Source organism: Pipistrellus kuhlii, unplaced genomic scaffold (genome assembly GCF_014108245.1).
Source record: "Pipistrellus kuhlii isolate mPipKuh1 unplaced genomic scaffold, mPipKuh1.p scaffold_m20_p_84, whole genome shotgun sequence".
NCBI classification, from domain to species: Eukaryota; Metazoa; Chordata; class Mammalia; order Chiroptera; family Vespertilionidae; genus Pipistrellus; species Pipistrellus kuhlii.
Window position 1 is genome coordinate 972,463 of NW_023425589.1, and position 21,135 is coordinate 993,597.

General features: G+C 48.7%; 2 protein-coding genes across 5 annotated transcripts in view; one reads left to right on the forward strand and one right to left on the reverse strand.

Moving 5' to 3' along the window:
* VRK3 (VRK serine/threonine kinase 3) overlaps window positions 1-4,749 on the reverse strand; it is a 29,067-nt gene extending 24,318 nt beyond the window's left edge. Inside the window, exons 1-3 of one of the 3 annotated variants that reach the window (XM_045577153.1) lie at window positions 4,626-4,749; window positions 3,166-3,228; window positions 986-1,125 (exon numbers count right to left, since the gene is read on the reverse strand). In XM_045577153.1, coding sequence (XP_045433109.1) covers window positions 986-1,124 — 139 coding nt within the window. In that variant the 5' untranslated portion in view covers window position 1,125; window positions 3,166-3,228; window positions 4,626-4,749. Of the gene's footprint in view, window positions 1-985; window positions 1,126-1,236; window positions 1,256-3,165; window positions 3,229-4,625 lie in introns of those variants that run through there. The other 2 variants (XM_036425786.2, XM_045577154.1) reach the window with 2 other exon arrangements.
* Window positions 4,750-4,795: 46 nt separating this feature from the next.
* ZNF473 (zinc finger protein 473) lies at window positions 4,796-19,166 on the forward strand. 2 transcript variants are annotated; one of them, XM_036425710.2, is made up of 5 exons: window positions 4,797-5,368; window positions 9,368-9,571; window positions 10,591-10,717; window positions 13,462-13,545; window positions 14,666-19,166. In XM_036425710.2, exons 3-5 carry the CDS (start codon window positions 10,618-10,620, stop codon window positions 17,062-17,064), a joined length of 2,583 nt encoding a protein of 860 aa, XP_036281603.1. In that variant the 5' UTR covers window positions 4,797-5,368; window positions 9,368-9,571; window positions 10,591-10,617; the 3' UTR covers window positions 17,065-19,166. The 2 variants fall into 2 exon arrangements, with proteins under 2 accessions (XP_045433092.1, XP_036281603.1); XM_045577136.1 differs by lacking the exon at window positions 13,462-13,545 and having other exon boundaries at window positions 4,796-5,368.
* Window positions 19,167-21,135: the final 1,969 nt, after the last annotated feature.

The following is a 21,135-nucleotide window of genomic DNA, read 5'->3' on the forward strand; positions in this document are numbered from 1 at the left end:
CCCACACTGGGGATTGAGCCCACGACCCAGTCATGTGCCCTTGACCAGAATCTAACCCGGGACCCTTCAGTCCACAAGCCGATGCTCTATCCAGTGAGCCAAACTGGCCAGAGTGAGGAGGTGTGATTTTAATTAGACGTGTCAGGGGGAGAGTGGAAAGAACAGAGGGAACAGCAAGTGCAATGGCTCAGCGGCCCAGGCATGCCTGAGGTGTGGAGGGAGAGGGAAGAGGCCCAGGTGGCTGGAGATGCATAAGCAACAACAAGAGGGAATGGAGAGGAGCTGGGAGACTATGGGGACCTGACCATGTCAGGCCTAACTGGGAAGGTGCTGAGGAGAGGAAGGCAGGGTCAGACTCTGTTTGAACAGGATCTGTCTGGCTGCCACATAGAAGACCGTAGAGGAGAGAGAAAGGGGACCAGGAGAAGGTTTCTTCAACAACATTAGTGACAGGTGAGGGTGGGACGGGCCAGGGTGGTGGCAGAGGAGGTGGAATGAAGTGGTCTGATCCGGCACTGATTTTAAACAGACAAGATTTGCCAAAGGGTTAAAATTGTGGGTGGGAGAGAGAGGGGACTTAGGAGGACTCCATGGTCTGCTCTGAGGAACCAGACAGACAAGTTGCCATTTACCACGATGGGGAAGTCTATGGACGGGGCGGATCGAGGGCAGTTGCATCAGGAGCTCAGTTTTGGGCGTGCACAGATGTGCGTGAGCATCTAAGAGCGGTCAAGCAGACAGTCTGATAGGCACGAATCTGGGTTCCAGTGGAAAAGCCCAGGCTGGAGCCAGAGAGGCGGGGCTTGTCAACTATAAAGCCAGGAGGCCAAGATGCCAAGAAATGGAGCAAAGAGAGAGAGAGCTGGGGCTCTGGGCTTCTCCAGGGTCAAGGCAGGGTCAGACTGAAGAGAGAGCGCTCCCTCCCACATGTCTGCACACAGGCCCCTCACCCACTCTCCAGAGAGAAGCTCGAAGCCTTCCTTACCTACGAAGATGGACGAAACCGGTCTGGCAAAGGCCTGGGACCCCTCAGGGCTCTCTGTCGGTAAAGCCTTTCCGCAGTGAGGGCAGAATTTGAACGTTGCTTGGAGACTTTTGCCACAGTCTGGACAGAAGTTGCTCATGCTAGAAAACACAAGTGTGCGGCAGGGAACGGGAAGGTGAAAGAGAAACTTAATCCACGGCCAAGTTCCTTATGGAGATGAGATTGCAAAAGAAAGAAAAGCAATTACTCACAGAATATATCCTCAGGAAGTGGCCACTCCTTAAACGAGTGCCCGCCCACTGTGTCTAGCCTCTAGCCATCTGTCTCTAAGGGCCCGGGGCAAAGAGGAAACAGGACAAGGCAGAAACTGCAGATCTCAGCAAAGACAGGAGAGTGTCTTGAAGTCAATAAAAATTACATAGGAACCGAAACCAGTTTGGCTCAGTGGTAGAGCCTCACTCTGTGGACTGAAAGGTCCCAGGTTCGATTCCGGTCAGGGGCATGTACCTTGGTTGCGGGCACATCCCTGGTACAGGGTGTGCAAGAGGCAGCTGGTCGGTGTTTCTCTCTCATCAACGTTTCTAGCTCTCTATCTCTCTCCCTTCCAATCTGTAAAAAATCGATAAAAATATAATTTAAAAAAATTACATAGGCACTGGTCTAATCACAGAAGCACTGAGGGAGAGATAGCTGATGCTCACCAAAAAACCCACCGGATCTCCTATACTTCCCAGGATACCTTGCAGTCAGATTGGGGCCACATGACTAGTTCTAGCCAATGGAGTCTAAGTGGAAGTCATTTTTCTGGCTGAGGCGGGTAAGAGCCTTAGTACTTCTTTGGGCTTTCCCTCCCCTGCAGGGATGGCCCTGGAGGACACATACTCCAAAGGATACAGCTACGAGATGAAGGAGGGCTGGAAGCTCCTGATCAGCAAATAAACTATTGTATTGAGCCACCAAGATCTCAGGGTTTATATGTTACCGCAGCACAACCTATCCTATCCTAACTTAGTGAGTCAGCAGGTACTGACTGCATTTTCCTCTAAGCCTTGTGTATCTCTGGAATATCTCCTAGTACTTTAAAAATCAAAACCAAACTCGCACATAGAGCCTACCACCAATGAAGATATGACAGGTGTATTCATTTGCCAAGGCTGCCATAAATAAATACCACAGACAGGGTGACGTAAACAACAGGAATTTATTTTCTACACAGTTTTGGAGGCTAGACGTCAGAGATCAGGGCACCAACCAGCTTGGTTTCCTCGGAGGCCTCCCTCCTTGGCTGGCAGATGGCTGCCTTCTCACTGTGTCCTCACGTGGTCTCCCTTCTGTCTGTGTCCTATTCTCACCTTCTCATAAGGACCCCAGTCATATTAGGTTAGGGTCCTGCCTCAGTCTGTCTGGGCCACTATAATAACGCTAGAGGCCTGGTGCACGAAATTCATGCGCGGGAAAGGGGTGTCCCTCAGTCCAGCCTGCACCCTCTCCAATCTGGGACCCCTGTAGGATCAGGCCTAAACAGGCAGTTGGTCATCCCTCTCACAATCCAGGACTGCTGGCTCCCAAATGCTCACCTGCCTGCCTTCCTGATTGCCCCTAACCGCTTCTGCCTGCCAGCCTGATCACCCCCTAACCACTCCACTGCCAGCCTGATTGCTGCCTGACTGCTCGCCTGCCAGTGTGTTTGCCCCTAACTGCCCTCCCTTGCAGGCCTGGTCTCCCCCCGCGCCCCCACTGCTCTCCCCTGCAGGCCTGGGTTCCCCTCAACTGCCCTTCCCTGCAGGCCCAGTCGCCCCCAACTTTCCTTCACTCCTAACTGCTCTCCCCTGCACGCTTGATAGCCCCCAACTGCCCTCCCTTGCAGGCCTGGTCCCTCCCAAATGCCCTCTCCTCTTGTGTCCACATGGGGACAGCCATCTCGTGTGTTGTAGTGATGGTCAATTTGCACATTACTCTTTTATTAGATAGGATATCACGGACTGGGTGGCTTATAAACAACAGAAACTTGTTTCTCACAGTTCTGGACCCTCCAGGATGGGCAGAGTGTGTAACCCAGAGACTCTGTTATGGCCACAACAGTCCTGGGACTAAAATATGACAGCAGTTACACAAAAGAGAGCAGCTGCAGGACGTTGGTGGGAACAGAGCTGAAGGGGCATGTGCCGAGGGGATGGTACCTTTATGAGATCACGGTCTGGCCCTCAGAAGCACTGGGCTGGAATCTCCATCGTGATAGTGTTCTGTAAGTGAATAAAGATAGGCCGACTCAGGCTCACTTCAGTGTAAGGGAAAGATAACAGCTCATGTGTATTGAGCACCGGCTATGCAGCCAGCATGTGCTAATTTCATTCATTCACTGAATAATCATTCACAGAACTCCGAATGTGTGCCAATCTCTGGGGATACAGCAGCAAAGGAAACACAGCTCTGCACCTGACAAAGCTCACCTTCTGGGGTGGGGAAGGACAAGATAAACAAATGAGCAAGTAATTACTTGATAATCCAGGTGGGGAACATCTGGCCAGCGGGCTGTATAAATAAGGTCTGGCCCTTCCAAGGGATTCCGGGTGGGTGAGTTAATGAAATGTTTGACTAAAGAGAACAGACTAATTTTTTTAACTTGATAATTTTGTATGGCCCACGAATGATGTTATAAATATTCCAATGGCCCTTCGCAGAATAAAGGTTCCCCACCCCTAATTTAATAGGTCAGATGGAGACAGGCCTTGGTAAACGCTCAATAAATATGGACGGAAGAAAGGCGTCTCAGAGCGTTGAAGTTAACCTGTCTAAGGTCACATGGCTAGTTCAGGAAGATTAAAACCCAAGGCTACAGGCCGAAACCGGTTTGGCTCAGTGGATAGAGCGTCGGCCTGTGGACTGAAAGATCCCAGCTTTGATTCCGGTCAAGGGCATGCGCCTTGGTTACGGGCACATAAACAGTAGAGAGTGTGCAGGAGGCAGCTGACCGATGATTCTCTCTCATCAATGTTTCTAACTCTCTATCCCTATCTCTTCCTCACTGTAAAAAGTCAATAAAATATGTTAATAATAAAGATAAAAATAAAACCCAAGGCTCCAACCCTCAGGCTAGTCTTTATCACTCATTCCTTTATGTATTCAGCCAATATTTACTCAACCTCTGCTCTGGGTTAAATGTTATGTGTCCCTCCCGAATGGTTCTGAGAGGTGGCACCACAAGAGCCAAAGGCTAGACTCCACCTTAGCGGAGGAGGGACAGTTGTTTCTGGACCTTGACCTGCCTCGGCCCCGCCCTAAGCAGAAACCAGGGGTGACGTAATGCGGGGGTGGGGGAAGGGGGAGGGGGGAGGCGCCTGTCAAACTCCATTAGCTCCACCAGTCTCCGTGGTAGCCACGCCCACCAAGAAGAGCCGACGGTGGTAGTGACCAAATATCCCCGCCACCGAAAACTTCTCTCACCCCGAAACCCGCTCCCGGGCCCTCCCCCCGCCCCACAAAGCGTCTTGCTGACGTCACAGGCACCACGACCGAACTGGGCACAGGGCACCGGGAGACTTTCCTCCCTGCTAAGTAAGCCTCGCCTTCCTCTCACTTCTGGACTTGGTGAGCCGAGTGGAGACCAAATACCTGACTCACTTGGGGGACACGGACTCACCTGCTCAGTGGCCCCGCGAAAACTTCCGCCGGGGAAGAAGGCGCTGCGCGCGCATTCTCCGCCCTGAGGCAGACCTGCGCCCGCGCAGGCGCCGCTTGCCCCGCGCCAGCCCTCGGCCCCCGAACTACATTTCCCATAGGCCTTCGCGGCAAAGCGTGCCCTTTGACTCAAAGCTGGGGGTGGAATTATTCGCTGACGGCCCACCCCCTACTTCACCCTCTTTGGAACGCTGCCTAGCTCTACTGCGCATGTGCCTCACTACGAGGCGCGCTTCGGCCAATCAGCAGACCTCACATTTCTCCCGCCGCAATCTCGCCTCGGCGCGCGTCTCCTCAAGAAGCCAGTTTTCCCCAGCGTGTATCTATGGCAACCGTCGGGTTGTCTTCTTGAAAAAAAATCAAAAGCCCCGCCCTCCCCTTGTTCTAGAAAGCAGAAGGCGGGTTAGATTGTTCTTCGACGGAATAAAAACTGGACTGTTCAATCCAGTCACCGCCTGATTTCGAGTCTGTCTGTACTCGCGAAGCGCGGGAACCTTTCGGCGGGCGGAGACGGGCCGGCGAGCAAAGCCCTCTGGGAAGCCCGGTCGCGGCGCTGGCGCGGCGGGTCCCGCGTGGAGAAAATTCCGAGGTTCGCGCGGCACCGGAAGTGGCTCTGAGGAGGCCGGTGTGAGAGGATCCGGGACTCCGGCTCCGCCCGGGCCGGAGTCAGTCGCGTCTGTTAGCTCGGCGGACCACCCTCTGGAGGTGAGGAGGAGCGGGGCTGGGGTCGCTGAGGACTCGGGGGGCCGGGGCGGGTCGGTCTTTCCTGAGGGGAACGGGCTGCCCCTGCGGCGTCTACGGCGAACGGCGCGTCGCCTCGGGCGGCGGGGCTCGGTGGCGGCTTAGGGGCCCGGCTCGTGTTCAAGTCCGAGGGAAGCGGTGCCATTTCATTTTATTTGGGGGAGAGGAAACTGAAGCAGGAGGGGGTGTCGTTGGCAGAAGCGGGCGGGATCTTGAGTAAGGTGACCAGACGTCCGGCTTTTGGCGGGACAGTCCGATTTGGAACAATTTGTCCGCGGGGGGTGTGTCTCTCTCATCGACGTTTCTGACTCTCTCTCTCTCTCCCTTCCGCTCTGTAAAAAAAATCAATAAAATATATTAAAAATAAATTTAAATAAATTTAAAAAAAAGTCCCGATTTTTCAGAGACAGTAAAGCAACAAGCAGGCTGTCAAATTACAGCGGGGAGGGGAGGGAGATCTGGGGGAGATAGAGATCCACCGAAGGACTTGTGTGCATGCATATAAGCATAACCAATGGTCGCAAAACTCTGGGGAGGGAGGGCATGTATGGGAGTGGGGGGGCGGGATTGGTAAGATATGTACACATATAATGCCTTAATTTAAAAAAAAATGAAAGAGGAAGAAAAAAAAGAAAAATGCTTTAAAAAACAAAAGTCCCGATTTTTGGAAAGATTCTTTTTCCCCCAAATTGGGACTGTTTTAAAACGCCGCGGGACAAATTGTTAAACATTGGGACTGTCCCGCCAAAAGGGGGACGTCTGGTCACCTTAGTCGTGAGGGGAGTGAAGGCGTTTTTCCGGGTGGAAGGGAAGGGGTTGGACATTGGTGTGAGCGCTGTCTGTGCCCGCGCCGCGCTGGCCTCGCGTCTTCCTCCGTCACCTCCGCATCGGCGCCCGGAGAGGAGTGCACCTCGTGGGTCTTAGCGGAGAACCTGAGCGTCTTCTCCGAAATCAGGCTTTACAAAGGGAATAGGGGGCGTCTTTCATCATCAGGCACCCCCCGCCCTCAGCGGGATCTAGGGCAGTTCGTGGAAAGAAGCTCTTTCTGCCAGGAAAGGCGCGAAGAGTCACTGAAAGGAAGAAAGGCTGGACATAGCCTGTGGCAGCTTGGGTTAAGTTTTGCCGCCAATTCCTGAATGAAGTTCTGGTGTTTAGAGCTTTTTGGGTTTCAGAGTTCCAGAGAAGGGACTGTGGGCCTGTTGTATTTGTCTCATTTTGTACCCGTGGGAATTGAGGAGCAGAGAGGGTGAATGATCTGGCCATGGTCTCCATTCTAAGAAGAGGCGAGAAGGGAGACTCTAGGGCAAGCTTGTCAAACTCAAAGGCTAAAACCAGCCGAATAAACAAGGTATGTGGGCCGAAAAAAACCCAAAAGCTTCGATTTTCATAGAAACATAGATTTATTTCGATAGAGACATGCTGAATACAAAGGACTGAAATAAATGAGTCATCATTAACATAAAATAATAGAACATTTTAATAAAAGTTAATATTTTTCTTGAACATTTACTTACCAGACACTGAATAACTGCACAGATTAATAAGTGTCACACAAATAAGCCTATTTGGCTTGTTCTCCCAAAGTGAAATATTTCCTGTTGCGGATATCAAACAAGTCAGTACAAGACTAATGAGGTGGCCATCGATTCGCTAAAATATTCGCTACTTGTCAGCCTGCGGACTGAAGGGTCCTGAGTTCAATTCCCGTCAAGGGCATGTACTTTGGTTGCGGGAGGCAGCTGATCGATGTTTCTCTCTCATTGATGTTTCTAACTATCCCTCTCCCTTCCGCTCTGTAAGAAAATCAACAAAAAATATATTTTAAAAAATAATATTAGCTGCTAGTATTAGTGGAGAGAAGTGGTGCGCCTACGCATAAGGCATGTAAGGGAAATGAATACAACACGATGATAGTAATCAGTCATTAGCGAACGTTGTAGTTCATTATATTTTAAAAATATGTTTTATTTTTTTACAGAGAGGAAGGGAGAGGGAGAGAGAGTTAGAAACATAGATGAGAGAGAAACATCAATCAACTGCCTCCTGCTGGGGATGTCCTCGCAACCAAGGTACATGCCCTTGACCGGAATCGAACCCTTGAGTTTGCAGGCTGACGCTCTATCCACTGAGCCAAACCTGTTAGGGCTGTAGTTCATTATTAATTATGTATAACAGGATATTGTAAAAATTAAGTTACGAAATTTTTATTAAAACGTTTCTTATGCACCGTTATATTGGCTGGGCTGCAAAAATATTCGTTGCAGGCCGTGAGTTTGACATGCTTGCTCTAGGGCCCAAGGTTTAGTCCAAGTCACTTGTTTGATTCAAGTCACTCCCACAGGCTGGATGAGCTTGAGTGATTCCCCCTCCTTCCCAGGGCTGAGGGTGTATGAGATGTGGACACATGTCAGTTGGAAACTAGACAGAGGTCTAGGCCTCTGGTAAAGGAGAGCACCTGGCTGGTCAGGGCTAAGGGACATCAGGGAGTATTTGCCCCACTTAAGGGGAAGTAGATTTAAATGAGCTCCAACTAGCTAGCTTGTGGAATGCCGACTCGGCATGGCCACATCCTAGGTTTTTTTTCAGAAGCTGGAGATCTAGAAATACTGAAGTGTTCAATAACAAAATGCTGCTGATCCTACACCGCACCGGGATTTTCATGAAATATATTGTATAAATATACGTCACCTTTTTAAAATCTGAAAATTTCTGAATTTTAAAGCACATCTGGCCCTAGAGGCTCTAGAATTGTGAGCCTGGGTCATTGAGTCATCCTGCTTTGTGTCTACAAACGTGTAAAAAGCCCTCTGGTACAGTGTTTTGCATACTGTGGGTCATGAAAATAAGTTGGGCAATGGTCATAATATTTTTTAATGAAGTAAAAAGCAACTATGTAAGATAAAGTATCACATGAGATTTTTGTTATGTGTGAATGAGCAGTAATTTTATATATCTGTCTATAATAATAAAAGCATAATATGCTAATTAGATCAGATGTCCTTCTGGGAGCCTTCTGGACGAAGCTGGGGCCGCGAGGGAAACCCGGGTCCTGGGTTCCATAGGGAAGGTGGTTCCGGCAGCCGCGGGACGATCTACTCTTGCACAAATTTTGTGCATTGGGCCTCTAGTATATTCACTGAGTGGCCAGATTATTAGGGTCTCTGATTGCATAATAATCTGGCCATTCGGTGTGCGTGTGTATCTATATTTATATCTATATATCTCCTATATAATAAAGAGGTAATATGCAAATTGACTATCACTCCAACACACAAGATGGCTGGCAGGGGAGGGCAGTTGTGGGCAATCAGGCCAGTAGGGGCGGGCAGTTGGGAGAGAACCAGGTTTGCAGGGGACGGCCGTTGCAGGGGACAAGGTCTGCAGGAGAGGGCAGTTGGGAGGGACAAGGCCTGTAGGGGAGGGCAGTTGGGAGCCAGCAGTCCTGGATTGTGGGATCGGGCCTAAACGGGCAGCCAGACATCCCTCAAGAGGTCCCAGATTGCCCCCCACCCTGTGCATGAATTTTGTGCACCAGCCTCTAGAGTGTGTGTGTGTGTGTAAAGCCCAGTGCATGAATTCGTGCATGGGTAGGGTCTGGCCAGCCTGGCCAGGGAGAGGGGACATGGGTGGTTGGCCGGCTGGCCAGCCTGCCTTCTGGTCGAACTCCTGGTCAAGGGGACAATTTGCATATTAGCCTTTTATTATATAAAATATACACTGAGTGGCCAGATTATTATGCATTCAGAGATCATAATAATCTGGCCGCTGCCGAAACCGGTTTGGCTCAGTGGATAGAGTGTCGGCCTGTGGACTGAAAGGTCCCAGGTTCAATTCTGAAACCTGTATTCATTGATTGTGATTAGTGTGAAGAATGGCTGTGAAGTTGCTTTGTAGATTTTGAAGCATAGTGAAGCTTGGGGCTGGGGTAGTTTCAATAAATAACAATTGTTGTGATTCCTGCAGGGAGACTCATGTTCTGACTCATCCTACTTCTGGACATTTTGGGGGTTCATCCAGCATGGCCAGGAACTCAGTCCTACAAGGAAGGAAGACTGTATCCCAGTTTCCTTATCCTTCCTGTGGCCCTGCCAGCTGGGAACATGGAGGGGAAGAAGGGGGAGCTTGAACTGGGAGTCGGACTGCTGGGCCTAGTCGGCTATTACTGAGGTGAGTCGAGAGTCCTGCCATCCCAGCAGGTCATCCCCAAAGGCTGCACAGTGGGCATGTCTTTGTTCCAGGCACACTGTCCTAGGGTGGCCCCAAGCGATCTTAAAGCGCTCATGTTCTTTCTCTCTGGCTTGGTACCCTTCCAGGAATCCTTATTGCTAGCGGGCTAAATCCAGGTTTCTCAGCTTTTTCCTGCATGGTCTGAGTCCTGACCCATCCACGGTCTCTTCTCTTCCCTTTACTCACACATGGGACACTCCCTTCTTGGACCTGTAGTAAAATGTTACGCTAAGCTTCCAGCTCCCAGTCTCCTTTCCAACTCACGATCTGTCCACATCTCATACACCCTCAGCCCCGGGAAGGAAGGGGAACCACTTAAGGTCACCCAGCCTGTGGGATTGACTTATGTCAAACAAGTGACTTGAACCAAACCTTGGGCCCTAGAGCAAGCATATCATATTAATAACGAATTACTAATGACTGATTACTGTAAGCATGTTGCATTAAATTCTCTTACCCTGCCTCCCATCTCTGGCTGGTAAGTCACACCACCTTTAAGACGCAGTTCAATTCCCCCACCTTCCCAGAGCTCTGGCTGCCTGTAGCACTGGCTGCTACTTCCACTGAGTAACAAACCCACCTGGATGTAGTTGTCCCTGCCCATGTGTCAGCCCTGCCAGACTGTCACTGCCCTTTGGTCGCTGTGGCCTAGGGACTGTGCAGGAGCTTCCCAGCAGCATCTCAAGTTTGAAAGTTTCCATAATAAAACTTAAAATATTTAACAAAAAAAATTGCAAAACTCAGAAATAAATGGGTTTTAGGATTAGGCAGACCTGATTGAGTTTAAGTCCTGTCTGTGTCCCTTCTCAAAAACCCTACAAAATATGGGGATGCCTAGTCTCTTCGGCCTAAAGGGTCTCACAAGACGATTCTTGTCAAAGACCTGGCACATTGGGGGGATGCATTGAGTGAGCCCCTGACCCCAGCCCCAGAGTCACTGACAGTGTGTTGTGTTTCAGTAACTTGTAACCCTCAAGGACGTGGCCATGGACTTCACTTTGGAGGGCTGGGATCAGCTGGGGCTGGACCAGGGGGACCTGTTCTGGGACACGGCATTGGACAACTACCAGGATCTCTTCTTGCTGAGTGAGTATGCACCCTGCCCCTGCTTGGTGGTCACCCATGGGCTCCCCGTCACCCACAGGATGAACTCCCAGCTCTTGAACACCTCAGAACCAGCGTGATGTAGCTCAGCAGTGCTCAGCTGGCTGATTCTGCCACCTAGGGGACATTGGCGATGCCTGGCCACCTTTTTGATTGTCACTTAGGGCCATTGGGAGTGCTTCTCGCATCTAGTGGGAAGAGCCCAGAGAAGCTGTCAGATATCCTAGGATGCAAGGACAACCCCATAACCAAGGGTTACCTGACCCCAAATGTCAGTAGCTACAAGACTGACAAGCCCTGATCCAACCCCTGCCTACCGCTGCAGCAGCATTTCCTCTTTGTCCTTAGAGAGTGGTTCCTCGTGCTGACTCTGTAGGGTCTTCTCAGCCACTCTCCCCTCTGCCTGGCAGACTCCTGTCCCTTCCTTGACTCGGGGCTTCCCTAAGACTGAAACTGTGACTCCACTAGCACTGCCTCTCTCCTGCTCAGCTAGTCACTGCGCCTTCATTTTCTGACTGCTCCTCTTATGCTCTGTCCCCTGCCAGATGGGAGCTTCCTAAGGGCACCTTGCTGTTCACGGTGTACCCCAACATTTGTAACAAACAATACCTGCCATGGGGACTCAATAAACAATTCCTGAATTAAATGAATGGTGGGAAATGCTGTCAGAAGCCAGGTTATATGCTGGGTGAGCTCTTAGAACTTTCTCCCTCCCTCCAGTCACCCCATGAGAAGTTTTTCCATATTTTGTTGAGCACCTTAAACAGGTTCAAAGAGGGGAAGTCATTTTTGCAGCTCTCTTAAGGTTCCTAGGATCACCCCCACTTGTAGCACTGGCTGCTACTTCCACTGAGTAACAAACCAGGGCCATCCAGCCACTCAGTGGCAAGCTTCCAGTGGAAGAGAAGGACTCACACAGTCACAATCCAGGGTGGTCAAAGCTATGCAAGTTGGGGCTGCGGACACAGGACTTGGAACAGCTCAAGGGATGAGTACAGCTTGCCAGGTGGACAGGTCTATACATACTCAACTATTCATAATTCACTCGTTCACCGTGGAAATCCAGGAGCAGTCAGAAAATGAAGGCGCAGTGACTAGCTGAGCAGGAGAGAGGCAGTGCTAGTGGAGTCACAGTTTCAGTCTTAGGGAAGCCCCGAGTCAAGGAAGGGACAGGAGTCTGCCAGGCAGAGGGGAGAGCGGCTGAGAAGACCCTACAGAGTGTTTATCCGATGATCCATCACAGTGAAAGGACACACAGTACAGTTAGCAAAGGGGAGAGGTGCGTGGTGTGAATCCAGGGGAGACTTGTGCCAGCTTCCAGAGCCCTGTCTCCATGGAGATGACCAGAACATGCTTAATTCCTCCAGCAACAAGGTGTAGTAGCACCTGTGAAAGTCGACCAGGGACACACTAACTAGAGACTCCACACCCAGGGTTTTTATTCAGGGCTTGTTATGTAGACACATTCTGCTTGGAATGTACCAGCAGCCCAGATGCTCAGCAGGAAAGCAGGTGTTCAGCAGTACAGTTTGTGCACAGGGAGTCCCGCTGACTGGTTAGAAATGCTGGACTTTCCCGAAATCCAGGTTCCCAGGCTCCGCCAAGGGCAGCCTTGTGAGCAGGCATTCCAAGAGCAGCAGCCTGCTCTGTTAGCCCTTTACCCTGGGCTCTGACCACCAGCGTGCACAGTGTGCAAATGGCACGGCTGAGAGTCCGGTTGGGACCTATGCAGCTCCAGGGCCAGGGCACCCCAGCTCCATGTCATCCGGATCAACTCATTTCCCTTTCTCTAGTTTCTCAGTTCTTTCTTTTCTAAAAACAGAAGAATAATTTATTCCAAAAGACAAAGAAAAGACTATATACTAGAACTGTATTTGATATAGTTTTATCACATTGGAACAGCTTTCCTCCAAACTGTACTCAAGGAGTGCCATAGAAGCAGCTTAGAAATGTCTGTCCTTTGATGCCCCTGCACATCTGTGTGTGTATATGAGGAAGGTTTTAGTTTCCTATGGCTGCTTCTCAAATACCACAAATGAGGTGGCTTAAAACAATACATTTATTCTTACAGGTCTGCAGATCAGAAGCTCACAACAGGTCTGAGTGGGCTAAAATCCAGGTGTTGGCAGGGCTGACTCCAGGGGAGAATCTGTTTCCTTGCCCCTTTTCAGCTTCTAGCAGCCTCCTGCATTGCTTGGCTCATGGCCCCCTTCCTCACCTTCACAGCCACCAGGGGCCTTCCCTCCGCTGTAGCACACATGCCTGCATTACAACTGCTCCCTTCCTTGCAGAGGTTTGGGGAGGGCAGTGTGCAGGGCTGCTGGGGCTCTGGAACCCGGACATCCTCTATCACGGGGCTTACACCACAGAAGCCTGGGGCAATGTGTGGTCCACGGTGAACGAGTGAATTATGAATGGTTGAGTATGTATAGACCTGTCCACCTGGCAAGCTGTACTCATCCCTTGAGCTGTTCCAAGTCCTGTGTCCGCAGCCCCAACTTGCATAGCTTTGACCACCCTGGATTGTGACTGTGTGAGTCCTTCTCTTCCACTGGACCAGGAACCCTGCAGGGCAGGCATCTCAGAATCGCTCAGTGCATTATCTGGCCCCCAGGGCTGTGTGCTAGATAAAGCGTGGAACCGTCAGGAGAAAGAAGCTTGCCACTGAGTGGCTGGATGGCCCTCCACATCTTGGTTGACGGCAGTGCTGTTCTCTCTCCTTGCAGACCCTCCAAATCCGACCTCCTGTCCAGATGGTGGGGAAGAGCTGGAGATCCCGGAGCAAGGAAGTCCAGAAGTGACAGGCCCTGGTGAGTGGGTGGGGAGGGGCCACTGGCACCTGGTGCGAGGATGGTGGAGTCCTGTGGCATGGCTCCCTGTCCTCAGATGGAGTATATCTACCCAACCATCGGACCCCCGGCTTCTGGGCTTCTATTTCCACGTGCTGGCTTCTGCCTGCCTGTCCCAACCAGGATCAGGACACTGCATGCCCTCCTTGTCTCTTTACCTCAGCATTCAGCTCGTGGCTGCCCTGGTGCCTTTTCTCTGTTCCCTCCTTGGTCCTTCCGGTCTCAACAGGGGGAGGTCTTCTGTTCTCCAAGTTGGTCTCCATTTTCCTGCCTCATGCCCCTTAAATACAGTGGACAGACACCCTGGTGTCCTGTTTCGACCTCTTTGTATAGGCTCAGCCCTCTTTCCATAGATGGCCACAACTCAAGCCTGGGCATTTCTGCCACAATTCTCCCAGGAGGATCAGGTTAAGCAGTGAAGATGCCCCAGTGTGATGCTGGTCAAGACATCCCCAGTGGGAGAAAGAAGAGGCAGGGGCCTTGCCTGGGATGAGAGGCTTTTCTCATGGTTCGCCCTGAACCAGAATCCATGGAGAAGTGTCTGCACAGCTTGTCAGCGTGCAGCTCCATTCTTGGCTCACGTCAGGAGCTCGTGTGTTCACAGAGGTGACTAGCCCAGGCCCAGGTTCCTGCTCTCTGGATTTCTCTTTCTGCCACCACAACACAAAGCTGTTTCCAAGCATGTGGAGCCACACCTTTATTAACGTGTAAATATAGCCTCCATGGAAACAGTCTATGGCGTTGTTACCATTTAGATCTTGTCCCTTGATCAGTGCACTTCTCTGTAAGTAAGCCTCCGCTGATGAGGGTGATGGTGAAGAGTATCTGCTGAGAGACCCTCTCCTTCCTGTAGCGGTCCTGCAGCCCAGCTCCCATCTTAACTATCTTGGACATGGTTTCCTTTTCCTGTGATGAAGGTTACAGCTGGATAATCACTATTCTAGCCTCTTCTCCTTCATCCCTTGATGGACAGGCTTGACTCAGGATTCATCCCCTGTTCTCTCTTGTCTGTATCCTCACCCTGCAGCTCCTGCCTTTTCACCCTAGAAAACAGGAGACATTTACACTTTCTCTCTTTCAGACACAGCTGAGGCCAAGATTTCCCCTTTGCCACAGGAATTCTCGGATGAACTCTCTCAGGAGATACTGGAGTCGTTTTCCAAGGATGGCCTCTGGAACTCTAACTTCGAAGACGCCTTCACAGGCGAGAGCTGGTTAGATAGTTTTCTAGAAGATACAGAAGGTCTTATAAGCTCTGAAATTGTCACCAACAAGGAAAGTTCCACAGAGTGCAAAAGTCATGAGCTCAAGAGTGGCCTTGGTCCTGAGTCCTTCCTTTTCACAGGAGAGGATTCCCTGACCCATGACCTTTCCGAGAAGAACGTGGCACCAGCTAAGTCTCAGGAATGTAAGAATGACATTGGCTCCCACTTAGACCAGAGTCAGCTGGATGCTGCCCAGGAAGGGGTGATACCATATAAATGTAGTGAATGTGGGGAGAGCTTCAGCCGGAGTTGCCATCTTATCCAGCATTGGATTAATACTCATATGGCGGAGGAACCAACTGGGAATCAAGAGTATGAGAATAGTTTCAACCAGATTTCTTGCCTTTCTGCCCATCCAAGGACTCACACAGGTTACAAATCCTATGTGTGTAACAAGTGTGGGAAAACTTTTAGTAACAACTCACACCTTCTGAGGCATCAAAAAATTCACACCAGAGAGAAGACACGTAAGAGTCAAGACAGTGACCATTCATCAGGTCTTGTCTCACAGATTGTTAAACAGCAGAAAACCCACAGAATTCATAAATCCTACAAGTGTAATGAGTGTGGCAAGAGTTTCAGCCGAACCTTTCATCTTATTCAGCATCAGAAGACCCACACTCGGAAACACTATGAATGTGTCAAATGCAAGGCCACCTTCAACTTCAACAAATACCTCCTCCAACATCAGAAAATTCATGCTTCAAAAACTACCTCTAAGTGTCAAGAATGTGGGAAGACCTTCAAGCATAGCTCATCCCTCATTAAACACCAGTCTACTCACTCGGGAGAAAAACCTTATAAGTGTGATGAGTGTGGGAAATGCTTCAGCCATAGCTTGACCCTAAAGAGCCACCAGAGGGTTCACAGTGGAGAGAAGCCTTACAAATGTAGTCAATGTGAGAAAGCCTTCTACCGAAACACTCATCTGAATGAACATCAAAGAATTCACACGGGCTACAGGCCCCACAAATGTAACAAATGTGTCAAAAGTTTCAGCCGGCCTTCCCACCTGATTCGACACCAGTCTGTTCATGCCGTAGAAAAGCCCTACAGATGTGCTGAATGCAATGAGACCTTCAGCCATAATGAACGGCTTGTCCAGCACCAAAAAATGCATGCTATGGACACCCGCTATGAATGTCAGGAGTGTGGTGAGCGCTTCATTTGCAGCTCGACTCTAACTTGCCACCAGAGCATTCACACCCAAGAAAAACAAGGACTTGATGGGAGCGGCAAGATCTTGAATCAGAACCTAGAACAGAAAGATCATCCAAGGGGTGGCGAGAAGCACTTCAAGTGTAACACGTGCGAGAAAACATTCAGCTGCAGCAAATACCTGACTCAGCATGAGAAGCTTCACACCAGGGAGAAGCCATTTGAGTGTAAGCAGTGTGGAAAAGCCTTTGTCCAAAGTGCACAGCTCATTCGCCATGAGATCATACACTCTGGAGTGAGGCCATATAAATGTGAGGACTGTGGGAAGGCCTTCAGCCGAATCACCTCCCTTACCAAACATCAGTTCATCCACAAGAGCGAGCACCCCTTTAAGTGTAATGAATGCGGAAAGACTTTCAGCCAAAGTGTCCATCTCTCAGAACATCAGTTAACTCACACTGCGGAGAAACCCTTTAAATGTAATCAGTGTGACAGAGTCTTTGTGCAGAGTAAGTACCTTATTCAGCACCAGAAAAGTCATGCCAGAAAGAGATCTTTTGAATGTAATGAATGTGGAAAAACATTTAAACACAACTGGCGCCTTTCCAAGCATCAGAGAGTTCACACGGGTGAGAATCCATATAAATGTGGTGACTGTGGGAAAACGTTTAGCCTGAAAGCTGTACTTGTTCGACACCAGAGAGTTCACACCAGAGAAAAGCCTTATGTTTGTCAGGTATGTGGGAAAGCCTTCAGCCAGAACTCGTGCCTTTCTATTCACCAGAGAGTTCACACTGGAGAGAAGCCCTATCTGTGTGCTGAATGTGGGAAAGCCTTTTCCCAGAAAGCAAATCTGAGGCAGCATGAGAGAATTCACACTGGGGAGAAGCCTTACATCTGTGATGTGTGCGGGAAAACCTTTAGCCTCAGTTCCCATCTCAGTCAGCACCAGCTAATTCACACCCAAGAAAAACAATATCAGTGTCAACACTGTCAGAAAGCCTTTGGCTGCTACTTAGGTCTCCGTCGACACCAGCAAGTTCACACTCAAAAGTAACAAGTAGCAATACTACCTGTGGTCGCCAGGTGACAGCAGGACCTGCCATCTGAGACCTAAAATTGAAACATTCACATTGTAAGTCCATCTTTCCCCTGCCCCTGCCCCTGAAATATATATAGATCTCTATATTAATAAAGATTGATTAGCAAATTTGCACACAAGTTTAATTAAAACAGTGAAAATACAAAAGAAGCTGTGCAGTATCCAAATTCAGAGGTAGACTCTAGCCAGTCTCCCCAGTTAAATTTCACCTCTGCCATCTGCTACCTAAGTGACTTAGAGAGAGTCATGGAACTTCTCAGGGCCTCAGTATCCTCATCTGTAAAATAAGTAAAATAATAGTTACCTACCTCAGAGATGTGAGGATAAACTGATGTAAAGCACTTAGCACTAAGTGGCCAGCACATACTAAGTACTCGCCAAGCATGAGCTATACATATACTTTATATACAACATAAACGTACTCTAGGAGAATGAGAAGCTCTTTATATTTACTGCAGTTAATGTTCTTACTGATATGGGTGGCTTTAATTTTAAAGTTTTTCTCCAAAATGCCCCTGGCTTAATTTGGTTCTCCAATCCTAGCACATTCATCTTTAAAATAAAAAAATCTAACCTTTTCCTTCCCTCCATCTTTTTTTTGTCCCAGTATTTTCTTAACTAGCCCACAGAAAGTCAAGAAGAGCACTTAAATTAACATCAAATGGCTAAAACTTTTAACTTTCTACTCGTAACCTCTCATTCAAAAGGACCTTTTCCACATATACATGCCAAATTATTTTTTCTAATCCTCACCCAAGGACATGTTTTTATTGATTTTTATAGGGACGGGGAGAGAGGGAGGCATTTACTGGCTGCCTCCTGCACGTGCCCTGACCAGGGATCAAACCTACAACCTAGATAGGTGCCCTGACTGGGAATTGAACCCGCAACCTTTTGGTGTACGGGACCACACTCCAACCAATTGAGCCACTCAGCCAGGACCACATGCCACCTTTCCCCATAATCTTCCCATGTTTAAAGTTACTGGTTATATAAGGAACCCATTTTTTTGTTAATTGGAGTTAGTGATCCTGGAACAGCTGGATTGAGTTAGGAAAGCTGCACTGGATATTGTCACGGTGTACACTACACAGAGGATGTGCTTGGTGGTGGAAATTGTGATGGACTGCTGGAATCTTCTTGGTGCACCATTTGTCCAAGTTGGCTACTCACCAGGCACTTTCCCAGGAGCCAGGACAGGGAATGTCAGTATGGTAAGCCCTGCCCTTGCCTCGAAGCTTCTGGAATCCAAGGGAAATTGGTGGTCCCATTTTCACAGAGGAGTGGTTTGTTGACAAGTGACGTCTTAAAATGCCACATTCCCTCGTGTCACAGCGAGTTCTAGGGCCTAGGGCCGCTGAGGATTGTTAGAGCCCAGTAAGGAAAAGAGCTTTCCTGTTGGAGCCATCAAGTGGACAGCTCACCTTGGCCAGGCCTGTGCTACAGCTGAGACTCACCTCACGGAACCACACAACCTGCTCCTCTAGATGGCAGCTCCTCTCTGGGCTTTTGTGCCCTACCCACTAAGTGAACAAGTGACATGTCTGCTGAAGCACAAACAATCCTAGACATTGGACACTTAATATCTTTCATATTCTTGGTGCTAAAAAAGTATAAGAGTATGTTTCCTATGGCTCTTGGACTTTTTAAGCCTTGCACTTTGAGTTCTGCTGGTTGGTTTTGTTCTTGAAATTGGGAACTTAATGGTTAATCATTAGGCTAACTGTGAAGTAGGGAGCATACTGGTTTTCTAATGGCCAAAATGTCTCACTCCCTGTGCATGGTCCCTGCCCCTGAAACTGTCTAGTCTGGGTAACAGGCCAGTGGGGTCTACAAAGTGTTGCAGGATGGGGGAGAGGTGGGAACTCAAAACGAGTTGAAGTGTATTCAATGAAGAGTTTTAATACTAAACTCACAGGTCGAAAACCCTGTGGAAAGTCAGCAGCTTGGGCGGGGGGGCAGTTTTCATAATTAATGACCTGTGTTGCTATAAGCCAGGGTAGAAATGCCCTCCTTGTGTGTATGTTGATTCTCTGATTAAAGTTTTGAGTCTGAAAGTGTCGGTTTCTTCTCTCAGCCTGGTGCCACACGCCTGACTAGATACTGGGCATACATGTTGCCAGTTTCCATGTCCCAGTGGGGCAGGGCTTGCCGTGGTGAGAACCATCCCTTAAGAGGGCAGTTAAGTCTGTTTTCCCAAAGACTGGGAGGGAACCACACAAGTTCAGCCAGTCTCAGATAGTCAACAAACAACACTTCCATTCTAGTGCAATCCTAAGTAATCAAGGAGAAAGCATGGTATTGTCTCTACAAAGACACAGCAGGCCTCAGGCTCAGGCAAAATTTTTACTAGAATTTAATACTTTTTGGCTCTTGGAATTAAATTCTTGCCACTTTTTCTCCTTTACTGACAATATATTACCTTCTTGCTCATGGTAGTGACAGAAAGTCCTCTTTATTTTTTTAATATACCTTTCTAAATAATTTCAGAGAGGAAGAGATAGGGAGACTAAGATAGTAACATCAATGATGAGTGCATTTTTTGGCTGCCTCCTGCACACCCCACACGGGATTGAGCCCCCATGTCCTGACTGGGAATCGAACTGACCTGGTTCATAGGTCAACACTCAACTACTGAGCCATGCCAGCCAGGTGCAAGTCCTCTTTAAAAATAAATTGGTTTAGCCGGGACCGGTTTGGCTCAGTGGATAGAGCGTCGGCCTGCGGACTGAAGGGTCCCGGGTTCGATTCCGGGCAGGGGCATGTACCTTGGTTGCGGGCACATCCCCAGTAGGGGTTGTGCAGGAGGCAGCTGATCGATGATTCTCATCAATGTTTCTAACTCTCTATCCCTCTCTCTTTCTCTCTGTGAAAAATCAATAAAATATATATAAAAAAATAAAAATAAATTGGTTTAAGGGGAGGATGGGGGAGTAAACTGAATTAAAGGGAAAATATGTGGTACACGTGTACAGCAAAAATTGAGTTGCATGAGGCTTGGGGAACACGGAGTTAACCAAGCCTAGCACTGCTAAGCCAAGAGACTTAGCTGAATTAGATTATGCAGTGGCAAAACAGTTAAAAGTGTCAAATCTCAGTAGTTGAACAGAGCAGAGGTTTATTTTGCTCACATTACATGTCCACTGTGGGGACAAGGTGGGTGGCTGGCTGGCTCTGTCCTATACACTCGAGAGACCAGGTTAGAGCCCCTTTAGTTGAACGTGTGGCCTTGGTTACCACAGCAGGAAGGGAGAGAGCCTGCAACCGAGTTACATGCCTTTGACTGAAATCAAACCTGGGACTCCTTGGTCCGCAGGCCAACACTCTATCCTCTGAGCCAAACCAGTTACGGCTCACCAGGTACCTAGTTTAGCACTTCTTAGTTGGGATTCAGGAATCTGTGTTTTAACAACTCCACCAGGTGATTCTCATCATGAGAGAAGTTTGGGTAACACTGCCCTAGAATAATGGTTTTCAAGTTTTCTACTCACAACTTGTTCTTGCATTAGTGTTTTCTAAAGTGTGGGTGACACCAATATTTTGGAAGATGACACTATATTAAATATCAACTCACTTCCTTTTCAAGTCTGTTGATGCTTCTGGTAACCTAATGTTGGGAAGATACTCTTAAGAAATCACACCTGAGAGCTCACTGCGTAAAACAGATAAAGGTGGACACACTCTGGCCAAAGAGTTAAGGAAACTTGCCCCTGTTGACCTGTTGTTCAGGGTGGTTTAGAGCTGTGCCTGGCACCCAAGATGCATAAATACGAGCTGTTTCAGTATAATGAATACTTTTTAGTAATTATCAGCACTAAAACTAATGCCATATTTTTTTTTTCAACACTATCCTTGGCTCATAAGCACTCAACACATTACTATACATTTTATTTATTTTGTAAGGTTAGTACTTACAAAACTTGGAACCCTAGTGCTTAACCTCGACCTTAGCTCGACACCTAGCAAGAAGTGATTGAAAATCCATTATTAGTAAAACAATAATAACAGATTTATACTAGACATTTA